Genomic DNA, 16,862 nt, shown 5'->3' with positions numbered 1-16,862 from the left:
GAAGATGTTTCCATTCTGTGTGCAAAGAACATACAATGAAATGGTACATGCATATTTTATTTTTGCAAAAGATATAAAATTTAGTTTTTTCCTTCTTGAAAATAAATATTCTAAACTTAGGATGTATCTTCGGCATGTCAGAATTCTGCATTAAAGTGGAAATATATAATTGGAAGTTAATGCACAGGGTGTCATGAATTTTTTTCTTCAGATGTTTTTCTTTTTGGAAGCCGAAGGCGTGTCTTTTTTGAGAAAAGCAGGTTCTTGGTGAAAAGCAAAGGGATGTTACCCATGTAGAGAAGCAAGGCCAGGGTCATACCTAAAAAATATTAATCAAAATATTTACCACATGATGTAAAATATGTCTAGGTTTAAATGACTCAGCATGATGTCCCAAAAAGAAGACATGTTATATGTAAAAAATTTTTAAAAAAAAGGCCACAATGTTATCATTAAGTAAGACAGAATTAATGGTTACATGCACAGCAGTAGAGATTTAATCAAAAGATTGAGCATATTGGTGTTTTCTTGTTCCATCTTACCAATAAGGGGCCCAAACCAGTAGACTACAGCATACTCCCAGAAGGTGTGTCCAGGACAATTGAATGTAAGCGCATAAGCAAGTGATGGGTTCACATAAGCAGAAGTGTAATTGTTTCCTTGGGAACACAGAACAAAAGTTAGAAAAGTATAAAAACCACTGTCGAAATTGAAGGTTTCTGTGATATAAATAAATCAAGACAAAGCATGACAGATTTTTCCACCACTTTTAATGTGATTATAGCAACCAAAAATATACAAATGTTAATCTAATACAAAACATTTTAGCTAGAAACTTGTGTTGTTGAAGTGTGCACATCCTGTGTTAAATACAAGCAAAGCACATTTTTCCTTAAAATACAGCACAGTCTCTTTGTTCTAAGAGTCTACCAAGTAAGCACATCTTAATTTGTCAATTTTATCCCAAATGTCCTTGAAAAATGCTCCAGATCCTTCAGAGTGTAAGGAAATCTCGGGACTGGATCTATACTCTGCCTGGACCATGAAAAAATTGCCTTTGAAAGTGAATGGAAATGAAACAAAAGCCAGCTAGTGCTAATATAAACAAAACAGAATTTATATATATAAATTCATTTTTACTAACCTGTGTAATAGAGGAAGGTGAGCAGCAGAGCCAGGATGGGAATACGGAGCAGCTGTGACCTGTGGCAAAGGCTAAGGTCCACTAGGTGGAAAAACAGTGCACTTACGACCTCTGTGATGGTCCCCTGTATTAGGGGTACATTTAGTGATGAAGTGCACTGAGTCATCATCATGACTTTGATCATATGCATGTCTGTGAGCTCCATCGCCCAATACCATCCAGCAAAGAGCAGGGCAAGCTGGGCACCTCCGAGCTGACCTGCTATGGTGAGAGAAGATGATACTGCACCTTTCTCTTTTTGTAAGTACCCCATCAGAGTAACTGAAGGGTTTCCGGTGACTCCTTGCATGATGACTCCATGGACAGTTAATGCAAGGAAAAGCATGGTGAGGGTAACATCCTGCCCCAGGCCTCCAGCCCACTGACCTATCTCAGAAATGGTTTGCACTTCCAGTCGGCATGCTGCAAGTGCAAAAGCTGCAATAAACTCAGACAGAAAACTCCACTGTGGCCTCCATTGTGTCGCCAGAGCTTTGGCAAATCCACATACTACCACCACACTGATGAAATAACCTAGTGTTATGTTAAGGCCTGACATTACAATGAGAGTCCAGCAGCGGTTAATTACAGAGGAAGGAAAGAAATATGAGTTCCCCAGGCCTGTATTTACTCCCAGTCTGTGGTAACGTGGCAAACTCACATGCAGGTTTCTTATCAGAGATTTCCACACCTTTGCATTTTCATATCTTGAGCCAAAACCCCCAATAACTAACCAATTCAAGGCCATGTGGAAAATCTGCCAGTATACTGGAGTTAGAAATGCATGGGTGTAATGTAGAAACACAAACTCTTTCAGTTAAGAACACCTTTAACTGACAATTTTATCACAATATTTAGTTTTGCTGTTTAACAGTGAGTGATTTAGCACGTAAATGTAAGAATACATTGTCCCTGTTATACGGAACAGGGTGAAAAAGACATGAGTATTTCATCAGTGCTTTGACCTACATGACACTGCTGCATATTGACTTTTTGTCAGCCTGACATGCTGTAGACCAAACAGCCTTACTTTTATTTACAAGAGCAAGCAATGTAAGCTTCACAACTGTGCATAATAAATGTACAAAAGTTTAAGTGTTTAAGCATATGGCTTAAAAAGTTTAGTCATATAGCCAAACGGAGGTTGTGGGCTGAACGGGTGCAGTTACCGTATATACCAAGAAGAAATCAATATTAAACAAAATTCCTAAATAAAATATTCTGCCTGTCTTTTTGAAAACATCGACGAGTGACAGTTTGAACGCATTAACGCATGTTAATGACAACAATGCACTTAACGCTCAGGCCTCGTTGGCGCAGTAGGCAGCGCGTCAGTCTCATAATCTGAAGGTCGTGAGTTCGAGCCTCACACGGGGCAGAATTTTTTTTTTATTTTTTTTTTTTTATGCTTTTAAAAATCGCGTAATACATCTTAACAAATAAATATACGAAACTCTGTACTATAACAGAGAACTATAATTTCACAACTGCAGACGACAGTTTCTACAATATAGTCATTGGTTTATAACTGCTCCCGAGTGCAGTGGCAGGTTTGCCTGTGTCATGGTGCCCTCTAGTGTTCACAGCTCTGTGAAATTAAGTTCTAACTGAATTCCCTGAAATTTTACTATTTATTTAAATATGAATAAATATAAATATATGACATATGTTACTATTTTTTTTTTTAATTAATTTTTAAATAAAAGTATAAAGTTTTATATACCCCAGTGACTGGTCACTGATTTATTTCACACTTTTCAGTAATCAATATTATTCCATTATTTTTGCATACTGAAGCACCTAAGGACAAATAATAAAACAGAATAAAAATACAATAACATCAACACAGTAAAATTCATTATTTTGTAAAAAAAAAAGAAAAAAAAAGAAAAAGAAAAAAGGACTATTTCTAAAAAGAATATTTCTAACAGTATGTATTGAGAAACCATATTTTTAAATAAAATTAAATAATCGAAATCAACTAACTACACAGGAGTTTAAAAAATGACTCATTTTGACAGCAGGAATATTTCTGTAGACTAACACTTGCCATTTTAAAACTGAATGCAGTATTTAATTCTTGTCTGTTGTGGGTTTCGAACCGATTCAGTCTGGATGGCAGATTTTTAAGTAAAAAAAGCTATTTTTTATTTTGAAAAATTTCAGAACAGGCGCCTATAAACAACACCGGGCACTCTATCTCTCCTTTGCTTTCTTAATTTCTTTTCTTTTCTCTCTTTTCTTCAAATTTTTTTCCCTTTTCCCCCCATCTTTTCCCCTTTTACTGGACTCCTGTTCCAGTAGTCAGCGTCAGTCTCATAATCTGAAGGTCGTAAGCTCGAGTCCCACACGGGGTGAAAAGTTTTTCTATGCTTTTAAAAATCGCGTAATACATCTTAACAAATTAAATATACGAAACTCTATACAATAACAGAGAACTATAATTTCACAGAAGACAGTTTCTACAAAAGACTATACATAGTATAAAGTCATTGGTTTATCACTGCTCCAGAGTGCAGTGGCAAATTTATCTGTCATGACGCCCTCTAGTGTTCACATGTAAATATAACTATTTATATAAAATATAATAAACATTCTACTGTGTGTTTCTTTTTTTATGCAAAAAGGCACGAACAAAAAAAAAAACTCAAACAAACAACAACCAAAAACAATCCCAGTTATATCACCGTGATGTTCTTGAGGTGCATAGTGTCACACTGGTGACAAAACCCGGGCATGAAACAGTTCAGTGAATGTTGTCATGTAGAAGTGGAGCCCAGTGCAATCACCCAGGTGATCCAGTTGCTAGAGCAGATGCAGGAGCGACAGAATGAGGCTCTTGGAACAGCAGGGAGCAGCTGTTCCACATGGCTCATTATAACTAGTAGGCAGGGCACCTTGGGTAGAATTAAATAAGCATCTACAAATGAGAGACATTTGCATTTGCTCGTTTCCCTACATTCCGCCTGCAGATTCCCACTAAACCATGCCCCCACTGCCCACAGTAATACTCTGCAGTATAGGGGTCTAGTCTTAATATGGACTGTTGTGATAAATTTACCAAGAATTGGGGTAAAAAAAATGTCATGCTGATCAAAGCCTCACATAAAGGTAACATCAAACAAAGATATATAACATGCAGGACATGTATAAAGATATATAACATGCATAGATGTGTACTCTACTCTGTACTCAGTATTACGGAACAATAATAATACAGGGCAGTGTGAGCTTAAGAGACACAAGACATGAGAGAAATAAGCAGAGTGTTGCAAACTAGCGCCTAAAAATAATGCTTTATAGGCTTACAGAAAAATGTAACATTAGCAACATTAGTAACATTAACAAACAATAGCACACTGAAACTTGCAACCTGGTGTTTTTCCAGTATTCAACTGTCTGGATTTGTTGTGTGCTAAACATTTGTTGTAAGCATGAACTGAAGTTCTTGACCTGTATGTGCATGATTTTAGGAATTGTGCTGCCATCACATGATTGGGTGTGATATGAGACTGTACAATGTACAGTTTGTTGTTTTGTTAAAGTGAACACAACATGATCAAAACACATGATCAAACACAAAACACATGATCAAACACATGATCAAACACATGATCAAACACATGATCAAACACAAAACACATGATCAAACACATGATCAAACACATGATCAAACACATGATCAAACACAAAACACATGATCAAACACATGATCAAACACAAAACACATGATCAAACACAAAACACATGATCAAACACATGATCAAACACAAAACACATGATCAAACACATGATCAAACACATGATCAAACACAAAACACATGATCAAACACATGATCAAACACATAATGGAGGGCTTGTTTCCGTATGTGGTTCATGATGATGTTACATAGTGACCAGATCCCAGTGAAGCCTCATGTTGATTATAATAGTGGTAGAAATTTTTATCAGGCAATATCGAGCCCAAATTATTAATATACAAAGTTAATGTTAGACTATTTATTAAAAATTCTTGGACATATACTGTGGCTCTCTAACCCCATGCTGAACACTAATTCTTGGTATAATTTTTTTTTGAACAAGTCTACCTTATTAATACGTCTAAGTTCTATCAATAAAACATTATAGTAATGTAGAATTAATTAAAAACTACATGTTTATTAGAAACATTAATTAACTGATCACACCATGGATTATTGAAGAGTGTAAATACTCTCTCAGTAAATGTATAAAGATTTCTGTTTGTGTAGACTGTGTGCCATTGTCTAGTCCAGGTCTAAATTGGTTTTGTCTTGTTGATTAACTATCCTACTTGTGTAATAGCTGATTAAGTTGCTCTGTGTGTGTGTGTGTGTGTGTTGTTTGGCACTCATGCAGCTATAGAGAGGGGAAAGTAAGAGGAGTGGGGGCGAAGTCTGCAGAGTCCCAGCCAACTCCCCTCCTCTCTGAATTAGGCAGCAGTGCTTCTTTTAGCTCCTGCAAGTCTTCTGAGCTGCTGGGAATTCATAAGCATGTGAAATTCACCACAGCTCTCTTTCAGGATATTAACAAAGCCTGCCTTCATAAATGCTGGACCCTGGGGAATCTTCTTGAGCAATTCTACAGAATAGATTTGCACTTCTTTGTTGCTCTGTTATTATAGGAGACTATGGATTGAAATGGTGAAATGCTCCGTGAGACAGTGTGGCGAGTTTGGATCTGTTGGATATTGATGAGTTTTGGGCCTCACTGGGGAGTTCAGAGTGCAGGTGCACATAGCTGCCACGAAGTTAAAACAGCTTTCCAACTGCGGCAGATTGGCCCTTTAAAATGGGTCCCAGAAACAGCAGCAACAGGTTGGTTTGTGTCTAAGCTGAAGAACTTAAATAAAGAAAAGTATCAGTGTTCTTCTAATTGACAAAATGTTTCATGCTTTGTGCTTTTGTGTGCTTTTAGGCTAGTAATAAAAGTTTGGGTGGGATATAGAGTGGCTTTGTCAATTCTATTCAGAATAGTTAATAATCTAAATATTAAAAGTCCAATGAGTGTAGGCATAATGTAGGTATACTGATACAATGATAAGTGATATGTGATAAATAATAATAATAACTATCTATCTATCTATCTATCTATCTATCTATCTATCTATCTATCTATCTATCTATCTATCTATCTATCTATCTATCTATCTATCTATCTATCATTTTGCTAACAAACTGGCAACATAATTGCATAACCATTATAATTTCAATATTTTTTGTCAAACATTTAAAAAATAAAATCTGTGCTAAGCTTATTTTGGAGATTCTAAGTTCTGTTTGTCATTACTTTTGTTTTGTCTTTATAAAATACCCATATGTAAAAAATATTTACTTGCAACCACCAGGATAATTATTTGCATTAAAAACTAATCTCAGACATTTTCTTTTCAGACTGATGCCCCTTTACAATCATGGAAATTCTACATTTAGTCTGTCTCTCTGTCTGTTGTTTATTTGCCTGTGTACAAACCTGTCTATTTACCTGTCTCTATCTATGTCTGTCTATATCTACATTTGTGTATTTCTATGCCCTTCATGCTCTTTACTCAGTCCGTCTGTCCTTATGTCAGCTTTGATGTCAGATCTGTCCATCTGTGTGTCTGTTCACTTGTCTTTCAATACCTATCCATCTATTTGTCTATATCTGTCTATATACAGAGCAAAAACTCCAAAATTATATCTAAAACTCTAAAATGCTTTTTAGTTTGCCTTTTTTTTGTTGGAAATTCTTACAATGAACTATTTTCCTTTCAGTAGAATCACTTTAGATAAGATAAGAACTCTAAACTTTACAAGGATTAGTTACTTATAAGGCAATGTGTTGTCTTAAGTAAATAAGTTTGCCAAGTGGGGTAACTAAATTGGTTTATGAAAACATAGTTTATAAAAAATAATTTCACAGATATGTAATATAACTCAAAAATGTTTACTTTCAACATTTCTATTTATTAAATACTTTGAATCATATCTTTTTGTTTTTGTTTTAACTTTAAATTTTAAGAGTCAGGCTGTATATGCGTGTGTGAGGTAGATTAGAGCATGTGAAAGGTCAGGGAGGACGCAGTGATCCCAGTCAGCTGTTGTAATGTGTGGTTTACTCGGCTGTATCAGATTCACCACATAGGACAGAGTAAGGACATTTCACAGGCAGGTACCATCCCTCAGGCAGAGCTTTTTTACTTTTCTTTATTTTTGTTATCTAAAAAACAAGAACAAAATCAAAAAACACCCCCCAAAAAGCAATTACTAGTATTGTATTGTATTCAAAAGGCATGTCACTATTTACTGAAACAACACATTTGGACATTCATCAAACGCTGCTAAAAATAAAATCTAAAAAAAAAAAAAATCTATGATTTTCTTAGTAAAATCCAGCATTGCTTTACATGTCTAGGTTCTATTTATTCTAAGCACATGGTGAGCACTTGAGTATTAATGTCTTTGCTCATGACCCAGTTGTGGCTGTGTGGAAGATCTGGGATTTAAACTCACAGCATTCCACTGCTCCACATTGGTGTCCAAAATATAGTTGTAATGAAATTCTAAGCTGACATTTTTATTTAAACCTCTTTCAATAACAGGTTGGATTGTTTACATTGCTGTTTGACAACGTGTTGAAAGTAGAGCAGTGGAATGTAGCCCTCGCTTATTCTCTACTTCTCCTTTAACCATTGAGCCAACAGCTCTTGGTACTGAGCAGTTTCACACCCTACTACAGGTTATAAGTTGCATGCAGTCATAATTTCAGTATTTTATGAAGTTTTTTTATATATTTCCTCTAGATGCAGACCTCCAAATCTGCGAACACAAGGGTCCGACCTGCTGCACACGCAAAATGGAGGAGAGCTACCACAATGCGGCACGCAGAGACACAACGCAGAACATTCTCTCCTACAGCCTTGAGCTAAAGTACCTCATTATAAACCATGCTGCAGCCATCCAGGGTGAGATTTTTTCTTTGATGAGCAACTATGTACTAGGTACTATGATGTGAGAATATCTTGAACATAGTCAAATTTATTTATTATTGCTTCTTGTAAGACTACAATAAACTAAATATAGAATTATTGATCCTATTTCTTTATCATTCCTTTATCCTTCTTATTTTTAGGAAGAATTATCATATTATACAAATGTGCCATATTCATGAAACCCCTTACCTGATGTTATGTTGCAGTGCAGTGGCAAAATACATCTTAGCCAATATTTTTACAAGAATGGTGAACCTGATATTGCACTAGAAGGCTTGTGTCTCAGATAAAAAAGTTTATGGAAAATTGTCAAGACTTTATTTTATATAAATTATTTTAATATCATGTTTGCATAACAAAGCAAAAAAAAAGAGCCACCTAACACTTCACTGTGTTGCTGAGATTTTGCATATGCTGAAATGAGTGAGTCAAATGTAATTAAAATGAATAATATGTTTATATACTGGAAAATGGCACCAAATATTATAGGAGGCACATGAAAAAATAACTGCAGGAGAAGGCTGGGTGGACAGAATTTCTTCAGGAATGGACAAAACACTAATACTTGCACCTCTACTGCATGCTTTATGAATGGCATAGTACTTAGTCATTGCTGCATTACTGAATATAGTGCTTAACACTGTTACTTTAGACATTTTTTGCTGGCACACAACACATCAAATTGACTGGCTTCAGTGTTAAATGCAATTCCAGGCTCAGGTAGTATTCTTAATGTGTTTATGATCAGTTTGTGTGTTTTCAGTGTGATTAAAAAATGGAAAAACAATGCAAAAATTCTGAAATTATTCAGTACTTAGATGTTTAAAACCATTAGAGTTATATTGGTATTGGTAATGATATTGGAGTTGCTACATTTTCTCACTCATTAGCAGTTGCAGTATCATAGTGGCTTTCATCTATTTGTTTACAATGCATCTGGTGCAGTGGTTAAAGATCTTCCACTATATGTATCTTGGAATAAAGGAATCTACTACATATATAAATTTTGCCAAAATCATACAAATGTGTGTAAGAAACTTCCTATAACTGACTGTTGTCTATTTTGCTGATCTGAAATTTCTTATTGTGGCTTTAAAAAGTTTATTATGCATTGTTAAGTTTATTATGCAGAAGTATATAATGCATTCATGTGTGCCTCATTATACTTTTAAATGTGCAGTTTTGTTTCTTTTTTTGGGAAACACTAGCTGTGTTTTATTAGAGTTGACGGCTTAACAAGGCTTATGCAATCACATATGCAATTATTTTTAGTGGTTACTTTCTACACACTTTGACACATAATTTCAGATAGTGACACATGATCAGGAAGGATCAGGAAAAGCTGTTTTTTTAATGATTCTTTAAATAATGTTCTTTAAATAATTCTCATTCACAGTTTTTATTCGAGAAATGTTTGTGCACAGGGAACCTGAAATGTATGATTGCTTTGTAATTAGGTCACTTAAGGTCTTGTACACAATATGCCATTGGCTCCAAACTGGTATGATGAAATAATACAAAAAATATGTATAAATCTATATAAGTCTGTAGAGTTGATGGGACTTGCTCTTTCTCTTTGAGTTATGATCTTCTCATTTGATTCCTGCAAGACGTTTATATATAGAGATGGTTTCAGATCCACTCAAAGCATTCGTTTTGAAAAGATAAACAGGTTCATTGTAATCTGTTTAAACAGTATACTTACGGTTAATTCATTTGTCTCCTAGCTTGTCGGGATCCTTTCACTAGGAGTCAGCAGTTTCACACCAAAATAGAGACAGAAAAAACAGAGTGAATATTAAACAAGTGAAATGTTAACATTCTTAGAGTATCCCTTGGAGACGCATCTGTCTTGAACACAACATATTGCTCTATAATGAGGACAGATGAATGGGCCAGAAAAGATCATTTGTGTCCTTTTGTGCTTTTCACCGGATTGTAGCTGGTGCCCTGGTCAACCTAGGGCCAGTTCTTAAAGCGCTTTCATTCCGCTGTGGGAGAGGATTGTAGATTTATACAGTTGTGGTTTCACTCTTTCACTCAGTAACATTTACTTTGTCCCTGTGTGTAAAGGTGTTCAGTAATCACCAATCAAAGGGGATTACTGACTGACACTTTAGTGCCTGTGAAATTGGGGCGCATGTTTGGTTTTATTTGCAGTACAACATGCAGGTTGAAAAAAAATTCTAAGATGTATTTTTATTCTCTCTAAAACATGCATCAGTGCGCAAATCTCCATGATTTGAAATCTTATGGTATTATTTTTAATGGGTGTTTAAATACAACGTTAAGCATGTTATAAAAAATCATTAAAATAGACTCTATTTTTTGGCCCCATATACTGTATATTCGCCACAGTTCTAAGCCAGTTGCATGGTGAAATGTGATGTGAAAACTCTAAATGTAAGTGTGTGAGCATACATATATTACCATATATTGCTATATTGCCAAACATTTTGGGACACCCCTCCAAATCATTCAATTCAGGTGTTCCAATCACCTCCATGACCACAGGTGTATAAAATCAAGCACATACACATGCAGACTGCTTCAACAGACGTTTCTGAAAGAATGGGTCACTCTCAGGAGCTCAGTGAATTCAAGCATGATACCGTGATAGGTTGCCACCTGTGCAATGTCCATTCGTGAAAATTCCTCATTACTAAATCTTCCACTGTCAATTGTTAGTGGTATTATAACAAAGTGGAAGCAATTGGGAACCACAGCAACTCAGCCATGAAGTGGCAGGCCACGTAAAATCATGGGGTCAGCGCATGCTGAGGCACAGAGTGTGCAGAAATCACCAACTTTTTGCAGAGTCAGTAGCTACAAACCTCGTGTGGCCTTCAGATTAGCTCAAGAACAGTGCATAGAGAGCTTCATGGAATAGGTTTTCATGGCCAAACAGCTGCATCCAAGCCTTACATCACTAAGTGCAACGCAAATTGTCGGATGCAGTGGTGTAAAGCACACTGCCACTGGACTTTAGAGCAGCAGAGACGTGTTCTCTGGAGTGGCCAATCACACTTCTTTGTCTGGCAATCCGATGGACGAGTCTGAGTTTGGCGGTTGCCAGGAGAACGGTTCTTACCTAACTGCAAGTCATTCTGTGCCAAGTGTAAAGTGTGGTGGAGGGGGGATTATGGTATGGGGTTGTTTTTCAGGGCATGGCCTCTTAGTTCCAGTGAAAGGAACGTTTAATGCTTCAGCATACCAAGGCATTTTGGGCAATTTCATGCTCCCAACTTTGTGGGAACAGTTTGACGATGACCCCTTCCTGTTCCAACATGACTGCACACCAGTGTAAAAAGCAAGGTCCATAAAGACATGGATGAGGGAGTTTGGTGTGGAGGAACTTGACTGGCCTGCACAGAGTCTTGATCTCAACCTGATAGAACACCTTTGGGATGAATTAGAGCAGAGACTGCAAGCCAGTCCTTCTCGTCCAACATCAGTGCCTGACCTCACAAATTCACTTCTAGAGAATTTGTAAAAAATTCCTATAAAACACTCCTAAACCTTGTGGAAAGCATTCCCAGAATAGTTGAAGCTGTTGTAGTTGAAACTGCAACTTCATATTAAACCTTATGGATTAAGAATGGAATGTACATTAAGGTTCATGTGCATGTTAAGGCTGGTGTCCCAAAACATTTGGCAATATAGTGTACATTGGAGAGATGTGCATACAATATTTTATCATGTCAAGATTAAAATATTTTGGTAATACAACATAATTTAGGTGAAAATACAAAATCACATCATCTGTTTCCATCCATAGCTGGGGTAAAAAAAATTCTTCTACTGTTCCTGGTCAATAGAGCAAGTGGCAAATTGTCAGTTTAACTGCAAGTTTCACTGTAAAAGATTCTTGTTGTAAACCCTTGGCTCAACTTTTTACACACTAGAGTTCAAATGGTAAAAAAGCCAGTTATCCATCGCATGATGCCACCATGAATCAGAATTCAGTCATAACCTTCAGCATGAAGGTTCCCACCACTGGATTGGACTAAGAAAGGAAGTGTCTTTCTAGAAAGTGCATTTATAGACATGACAATTTGTTAAATGTTTGCAGAGTAATAGATCTCCAACTGAACAGATATTAACATAAATAACCAACTACCACATTGGTCATTTTAAAGTCTAGAATATTCCCCTAAACCTTTTATTTGTAATTTGTGTTTGTGATTCCCAAAATCTTTTACAAATCTTTTGCGAAGAATGTATGAAAAAATAGGAATTCGATCTGTGTCTGGAGGCTTGATATGATTCTGTAGATACGATTCTACTTCAAAATGCAACATCCATTCTGGCACATGGCATTTTATTCTCCCCACATTTAGCAAGCCACATCTATCCTCAGCAACCCAATAGGCACTAAAAATAAGAAATACTGTACTCTACCTACTCACTGGTCTAAATTAAATCTTGGATCAAGTACAACTTGAGAAGTTTCCTGTCACTTAAATATATTTAGTAACCTTATTTATGGATGCAATGGCAGCAAAAATATTTTTTTGTACAAGATCAATACTGTGTATTAAATGTGTAACCGAATTTTAATATGTAATAATGTTCATTTGTCTTGGATTTTTTAATGATGTCCAAACAAGCCACACGCCAACATGAAGGAAACAGCCGAAATATCAGAAACAAATCATTTTGTTTGCCACCAAGTTCACATACTGCTAGAAAACAAAATCTATTAGTTAAATAGTAAATTATTTTAAATTGTTAAATTATTTTACAGAATATACATTCCCCAGTTTCATCAATTCCACAAGATTTTCTATCGATCCACACGTGTCCATCCAGCTACAGTCTTTATCTATCATGTTGTGTATTCATCCATTTGTCTAACAGACTTTAAGCATTCTAACTCAGATATTTTTGAAGTCTGATGTGCAGTTCCCTCAGTTCTAAACCAGTTTTCATTTTTCAGTTTTTCTTTACACTCGTGACCACAGCATTTTCTGAGGTTTTAAGCTCTGCTGACTTGCCACAAACATGTAATGTGCTGTATTCCTTAACAGCTTATTTTCTGCTGTATATCACAGTTTGTCTCATAATGATACTCATATCAATTTCCTTTATAAATATGAAATCACCCTGTGTTTTTAAAGCATTTTTTCCTTTTTACTATTAATAATTAAAGGTATCTTAAAGAACAATTTCTAAAATTGATGATTGTTGGATTTGTGTTAGATTTTATAACAGCTTTTAATAGAAATGACAGAAATGATATTCCAGAGTTTGTAGCATTGTTTGCCTTGCAAAACAAAAGAAGCAGTGCTAAAGCTATTAGGACTCAATTTTCTTTAAATAATAATAATAATCATCTGAGCAATATTAAATGACTTGTCATTTGTACAGAATTTTGGCAGCAAAAAATATGACCCACTAAATAAAAATTATAAGTTTAAGAATTAAGAGTCTCCTAATCTTATAATTGGCACTCTGAGGAATTAGAAGAACAGCAGATGATTACATTTCAACCTATTCACCCTATTATAGATTTTCAAATCTGCAACCTCTGTTTATGCCATTTATAGCAGAGAACATTCATTTAATTGATTAGATAATACTTGTGTGCCAACAGTGCACATCACTCACATAGAAAAAGCCAGAATGAGCGCCAACATCTGGTAGTGAAATCACTATATATTTCTGTCACATGGAGTTAGTGATAAAATAGAAAAAGCAAAACATGTGGATTTATCCTCAGCTTTAAAGGTCCTCCAGAGACAACCCAGACAATGTCTGCTGACAGCTAAGATTGGTTGTGTGAAATAGAATCAAATTCCTCTTGTCAGAATTTTAGCCCAAAAACAGCCAACATAAAATAGTGCATGGATTAACGTCTGTCAGGTCTAATTAAGCACGTGGAAAATAGGATTAGACATAAGGGAAAGATATGTGTAATAACACAGGAGATGGAAACCCACTGGATTTCCATTGGATTAATGGATGGATTGAGTGATGGATGGATGACTACATATAGGACAGATGTATGGATAGATAAAGCTACAAAGATATATAAACAGACACACTGATATACATGGACAGATAAATAGATTAAAGTTGGATTGATGGATAGATAGAATACACAGTGATACAGATTTGCTGTTATCGTAACCTCCACTCTTTTGGGATGACTTGCCACTAGATCTTGGAATGAGTTGTTGCAATTTCTGCACATTCAGCCAAAAGAGTTACTGAGGTTAGGAACTTATGTCAAGTGAGAATGCTTGGTCAGCATTCCAATTCCAATTCATCCTGAAGATGTTCAGTAGGGCTGAGGCCAGGGCTCTGTGCAGGCCACTTTTCTTTCAGACCAACCTTGCAGAGCAAACCATGTCTTTACGGATCTGGCTGGAATGGGTTTGGGCTAATTCTACTGAAGGGAAATCTTAAAGTAGCCACATCAAAAGACATCCTAGACAATGGTGTGCATCTAACTATGTAGCAACAGTTTGGAGAAGATCCACATATGGGTGTGAATGTCAGGTGTCCATTCACTTTTGACTATGTAGCATAGATGAATAGATTACCAACATGCAGAAAAACACTAAACACATTATTTTATTGTGTGTCATGTTTACACTGCTGACTGTATCCTCTCCACTTCTTCCTCAGACACCTTCCATTCCCTGCTGTCTTTCACGCTGAACCACACTCTCTCACTCCTCGACCTTGCCTACGAACCAATTGCTGCTGAGTCCCGTCCCTTAGTTTCCGCCCTCTTCTCGGACCTCGCCCTCTACCTGCGTGGCAATGATGATGTCTCTGTCGTCCGCTCTGTGCGGCATTTTTTCGATGAACTATTCCCACTGGTCTATCGGCATCTTGTGAACCCAGGACTGGCATCCTCCACCTGGTCAGCAGAGGGCACAGAATGCCTCCGGGCCACAAGGCAAGACCTCAACCCATTTGGTCCTCACCCGCAGGCACTGGCACATGGGCTAGCTCGAGTATTAGGGGTTGGTCGATCACTCATGCAGGCGCTAACGGTGGGTGTTGAGGTTGTGAATGCCTCAGAATCAGCAGGCATGGCAAAAGATTGTGGAAGGGCCATAGTGAGGATGCAGTTCTGCTCACACTGTAAGGGTCTCACACTGATCCGACCATGTCAGGGGCTATGCCTGAATGTGATGAGGGGTTGTCTGGCGGGAATGGCGGAGCTACAGGGGCCATGGAGCCGCTACATTGCTCTCCTGGAGGGCACAAGTGCAGCACTGGCTGGAGGGCATGAGCTAGAGCTAACTCTTCTGGGCATACGCGAGAGGATCAACGATGCCATCCTGAGTGCCCAGCTGAATGGACCACATCTCAGTGCCATTGTGAGTCACACCAATTCTACTTTTTGTGTGTCCTGCAGTCCATATTGTCATGAATCATGTACAGGTAGATGGATGGACAGATTATCAAATGAATGTATGGCTAGACAGATAATCATATCGACAGATGAGTGAATGAACAAATGTATGGGCATGTGGACAGATGAGTAGACAGATGAACTGACAACTATGTACATAAATGGATAGGTGGTTGGATGAATGTACATGCAGATAGCTAAACAAAGTAGTTAAATGGCTGACAGATGAATAGGCAGTTAGTCAGATGGATAGATAACTAGCTTTATGTTTGGAGGGCTAATTATTTATGGCTAGTTAGATGGTCAGAGAGACAGCTGGATATACAGACAAATGGATAGAGAGATAGATTGGGTTTGGACTAAAAAAAGATGTACTGCATCACATGCTTCACATTAAGGCACAATGACTAATATTTTAATCATTTGAAAAGTGGTAAGCTTAGGTGATATTAGATGTTATTTTTTATTGACTCTGATGCATTAAATAACAAGCTTCCATTCATTTGCTTAACCATGTATTTAGTTACATACTACGTTAGGCAAAATGCATTTTTATTTATTTACATGATTTGAGTATAATTGAGATACTATTTAGTATTTGAAAAGATAGATAGATAGATAGATAGATAGATAGATAGATAGATAGATACTTTATTCAGTATACAGTATACAGTATATAAAGTATACAGACTATTAATATGACAGAACAAGTGAAATAATCATGATTATCATATATTATATAATGTATACCAGCAACACTTTATATGTTTGATATCTGTATTTGTGAAAAGATTAGCAGAATTTGGCAGTGTGCAAAAGCCTGGCTTTGAGCAGCTATGCTGGTGCTGACAGCTGCATGCGTGTATGTGTGTGTGAGGGTGGATTAAGTTTGAGTCTCATGCTCACAAGCCCGCTTCAGTGGAATGCAGACCAGCCCATCAGAATGAAAGATATTACTGATCCCTCCTAGACCCTTTGGCCCTCTCTGCTCCCTTTAACTGAAAGTCCATGTGCGCTGGGTGTTCAGGCCTCCCTCTAGGCTTCCTGGATCAGGTTTTGCTCGCTCACTGATGCTGCGTGGCTGGGATAACTTTGAGTTCACGTTACCCAAAGTCTGGATTGCATTGTGGGAAGGGGCAGGAGGAAAAATGAGGTCACTGTAGCGTTAGTCCATAAAAATGGCTGCCGTGTAAAGGATAAAACAGTGGAGCTTTTATGTCTTTAAAAATGTGTATGATTCATTGATATCAAGGGAACAATTAGTCTCAGGTTCTTCTACATATTGTTGATTCAAGTTCTTGAAACCTTAAGCATAT

At 36.8% G+C, this 16,862-nt stretch overlaps 2 protein-coding genes and 1 non-coding gene across 3 annotated transcripts in view; 2 read left to right on the top strand and 1 right to left on the bottom strand.

Annotated features, from left to right (window-relative positions):
- Nucleotides 1-46: 46 nt before the first annotated feature.
- Nucleotides 47-1,812, bottom strand: aqp12 (aquaporin 12). The gene is made up of 3 exons (XM_058400144.1): nucleotides 1,145-1,812; nucleotides 543-659; nucleotides 47-319 (listed from the first exon to the last, which is right to left on the bottom strand). Exons 1-3 carry the CDS (start codon nucleotides 1,740-1,742, stop codon nucleotides 192-194), a joined length of 843 nt encoding a protein of 280 aa, XP_058256127.1. The 5' UTR covers nucleotides 1,743-1,812; the 3' UTR covers nucleotides 47-191.
- Nucleotides 1,813-2,488: 676 nt separating this feature from the next.
- Nucleotides 2,489-2,561, top strand: trnam-cau (transfer RNA methionine (anticodon CAU)). Its single transcript has one exon. It is a non-coding gene; the product is annotated as a tRNA-Met (tRNA).
- A 3,077-nt stretch (nucleotides 2,562-5,638) lies between these two features.
- gpc5b (glypican 5b) overlaps nucleotides 5,639-16,862 on the top strand; it is a 54,897-nt gene continuing 43,673 nt past the window's right edge. The window contains exons 1-3 of the mRNA XM_058401862.1: nucleotides 5,639-6,018; nucleotides 7,986-8,147; nucleotides 14,808-15,511. Of these exons, the coding sequence (XP_058257845.1) occupies nucleotides 5,850-6,018; nucleotides 7,986-8,147; nucleotides 14,808-15,511 (1,035 nt within the window). The 5' untranslated portion in view covers nucleotides 5,639-5,849. The remainder of the gene's footprint in view (nucleotides 6,019-7,985; nucleotides 8,148-14,807; nucleotides 15,512-16,862) is intronic.

The sequence above is a fragment of the Hemibagrus wyckioides genome, linkage group LG10 (genome assembly GCF_019097595.1).
Source record: "Hemibagrus wyckioides isolate EC202008001 linkage group LG10, SWU_Hwy_1.0, whole genome shotgun sequence".
In the NCBI taxonomy this organism is placed as follows: domain Eukaryota; kingdom Metazoa; phylum Chordata; class Actinopteri; order Siluriformes; family Bagridae; genus Hemibagrus; species Hemibagrus wyckioides.
The sequence above is the reverse complement of the archived record's forward strand: the minus strand, read 5'-3'. Positions and strand labels throughout refer to the sequence as shown.

Bases quoted from the DNA above. Each gene is read 5' to 3' on its own strand.
- aqp12 (XM_058400144.1), bottom strand. From the start codon at position 1,742: ATGTCAGGCCTTAACATAACACTAGGTTATTTCATCAGTGTGGTGGTA. The intron at 660-1,144 runs GTTAGTAAAAAT...TGTGTTCCCAAG, and splicing joins CACCTTCCTCTATTACACAG to GAAACAATTACACTTCTGCT. The intron at 320-542 runs GTAAGATGGAAC...AATATTTTTTAG, and splicing joins CTGGTTTGGGCCCCTTATTG to GTATGACCCTGGCCTTGCTT.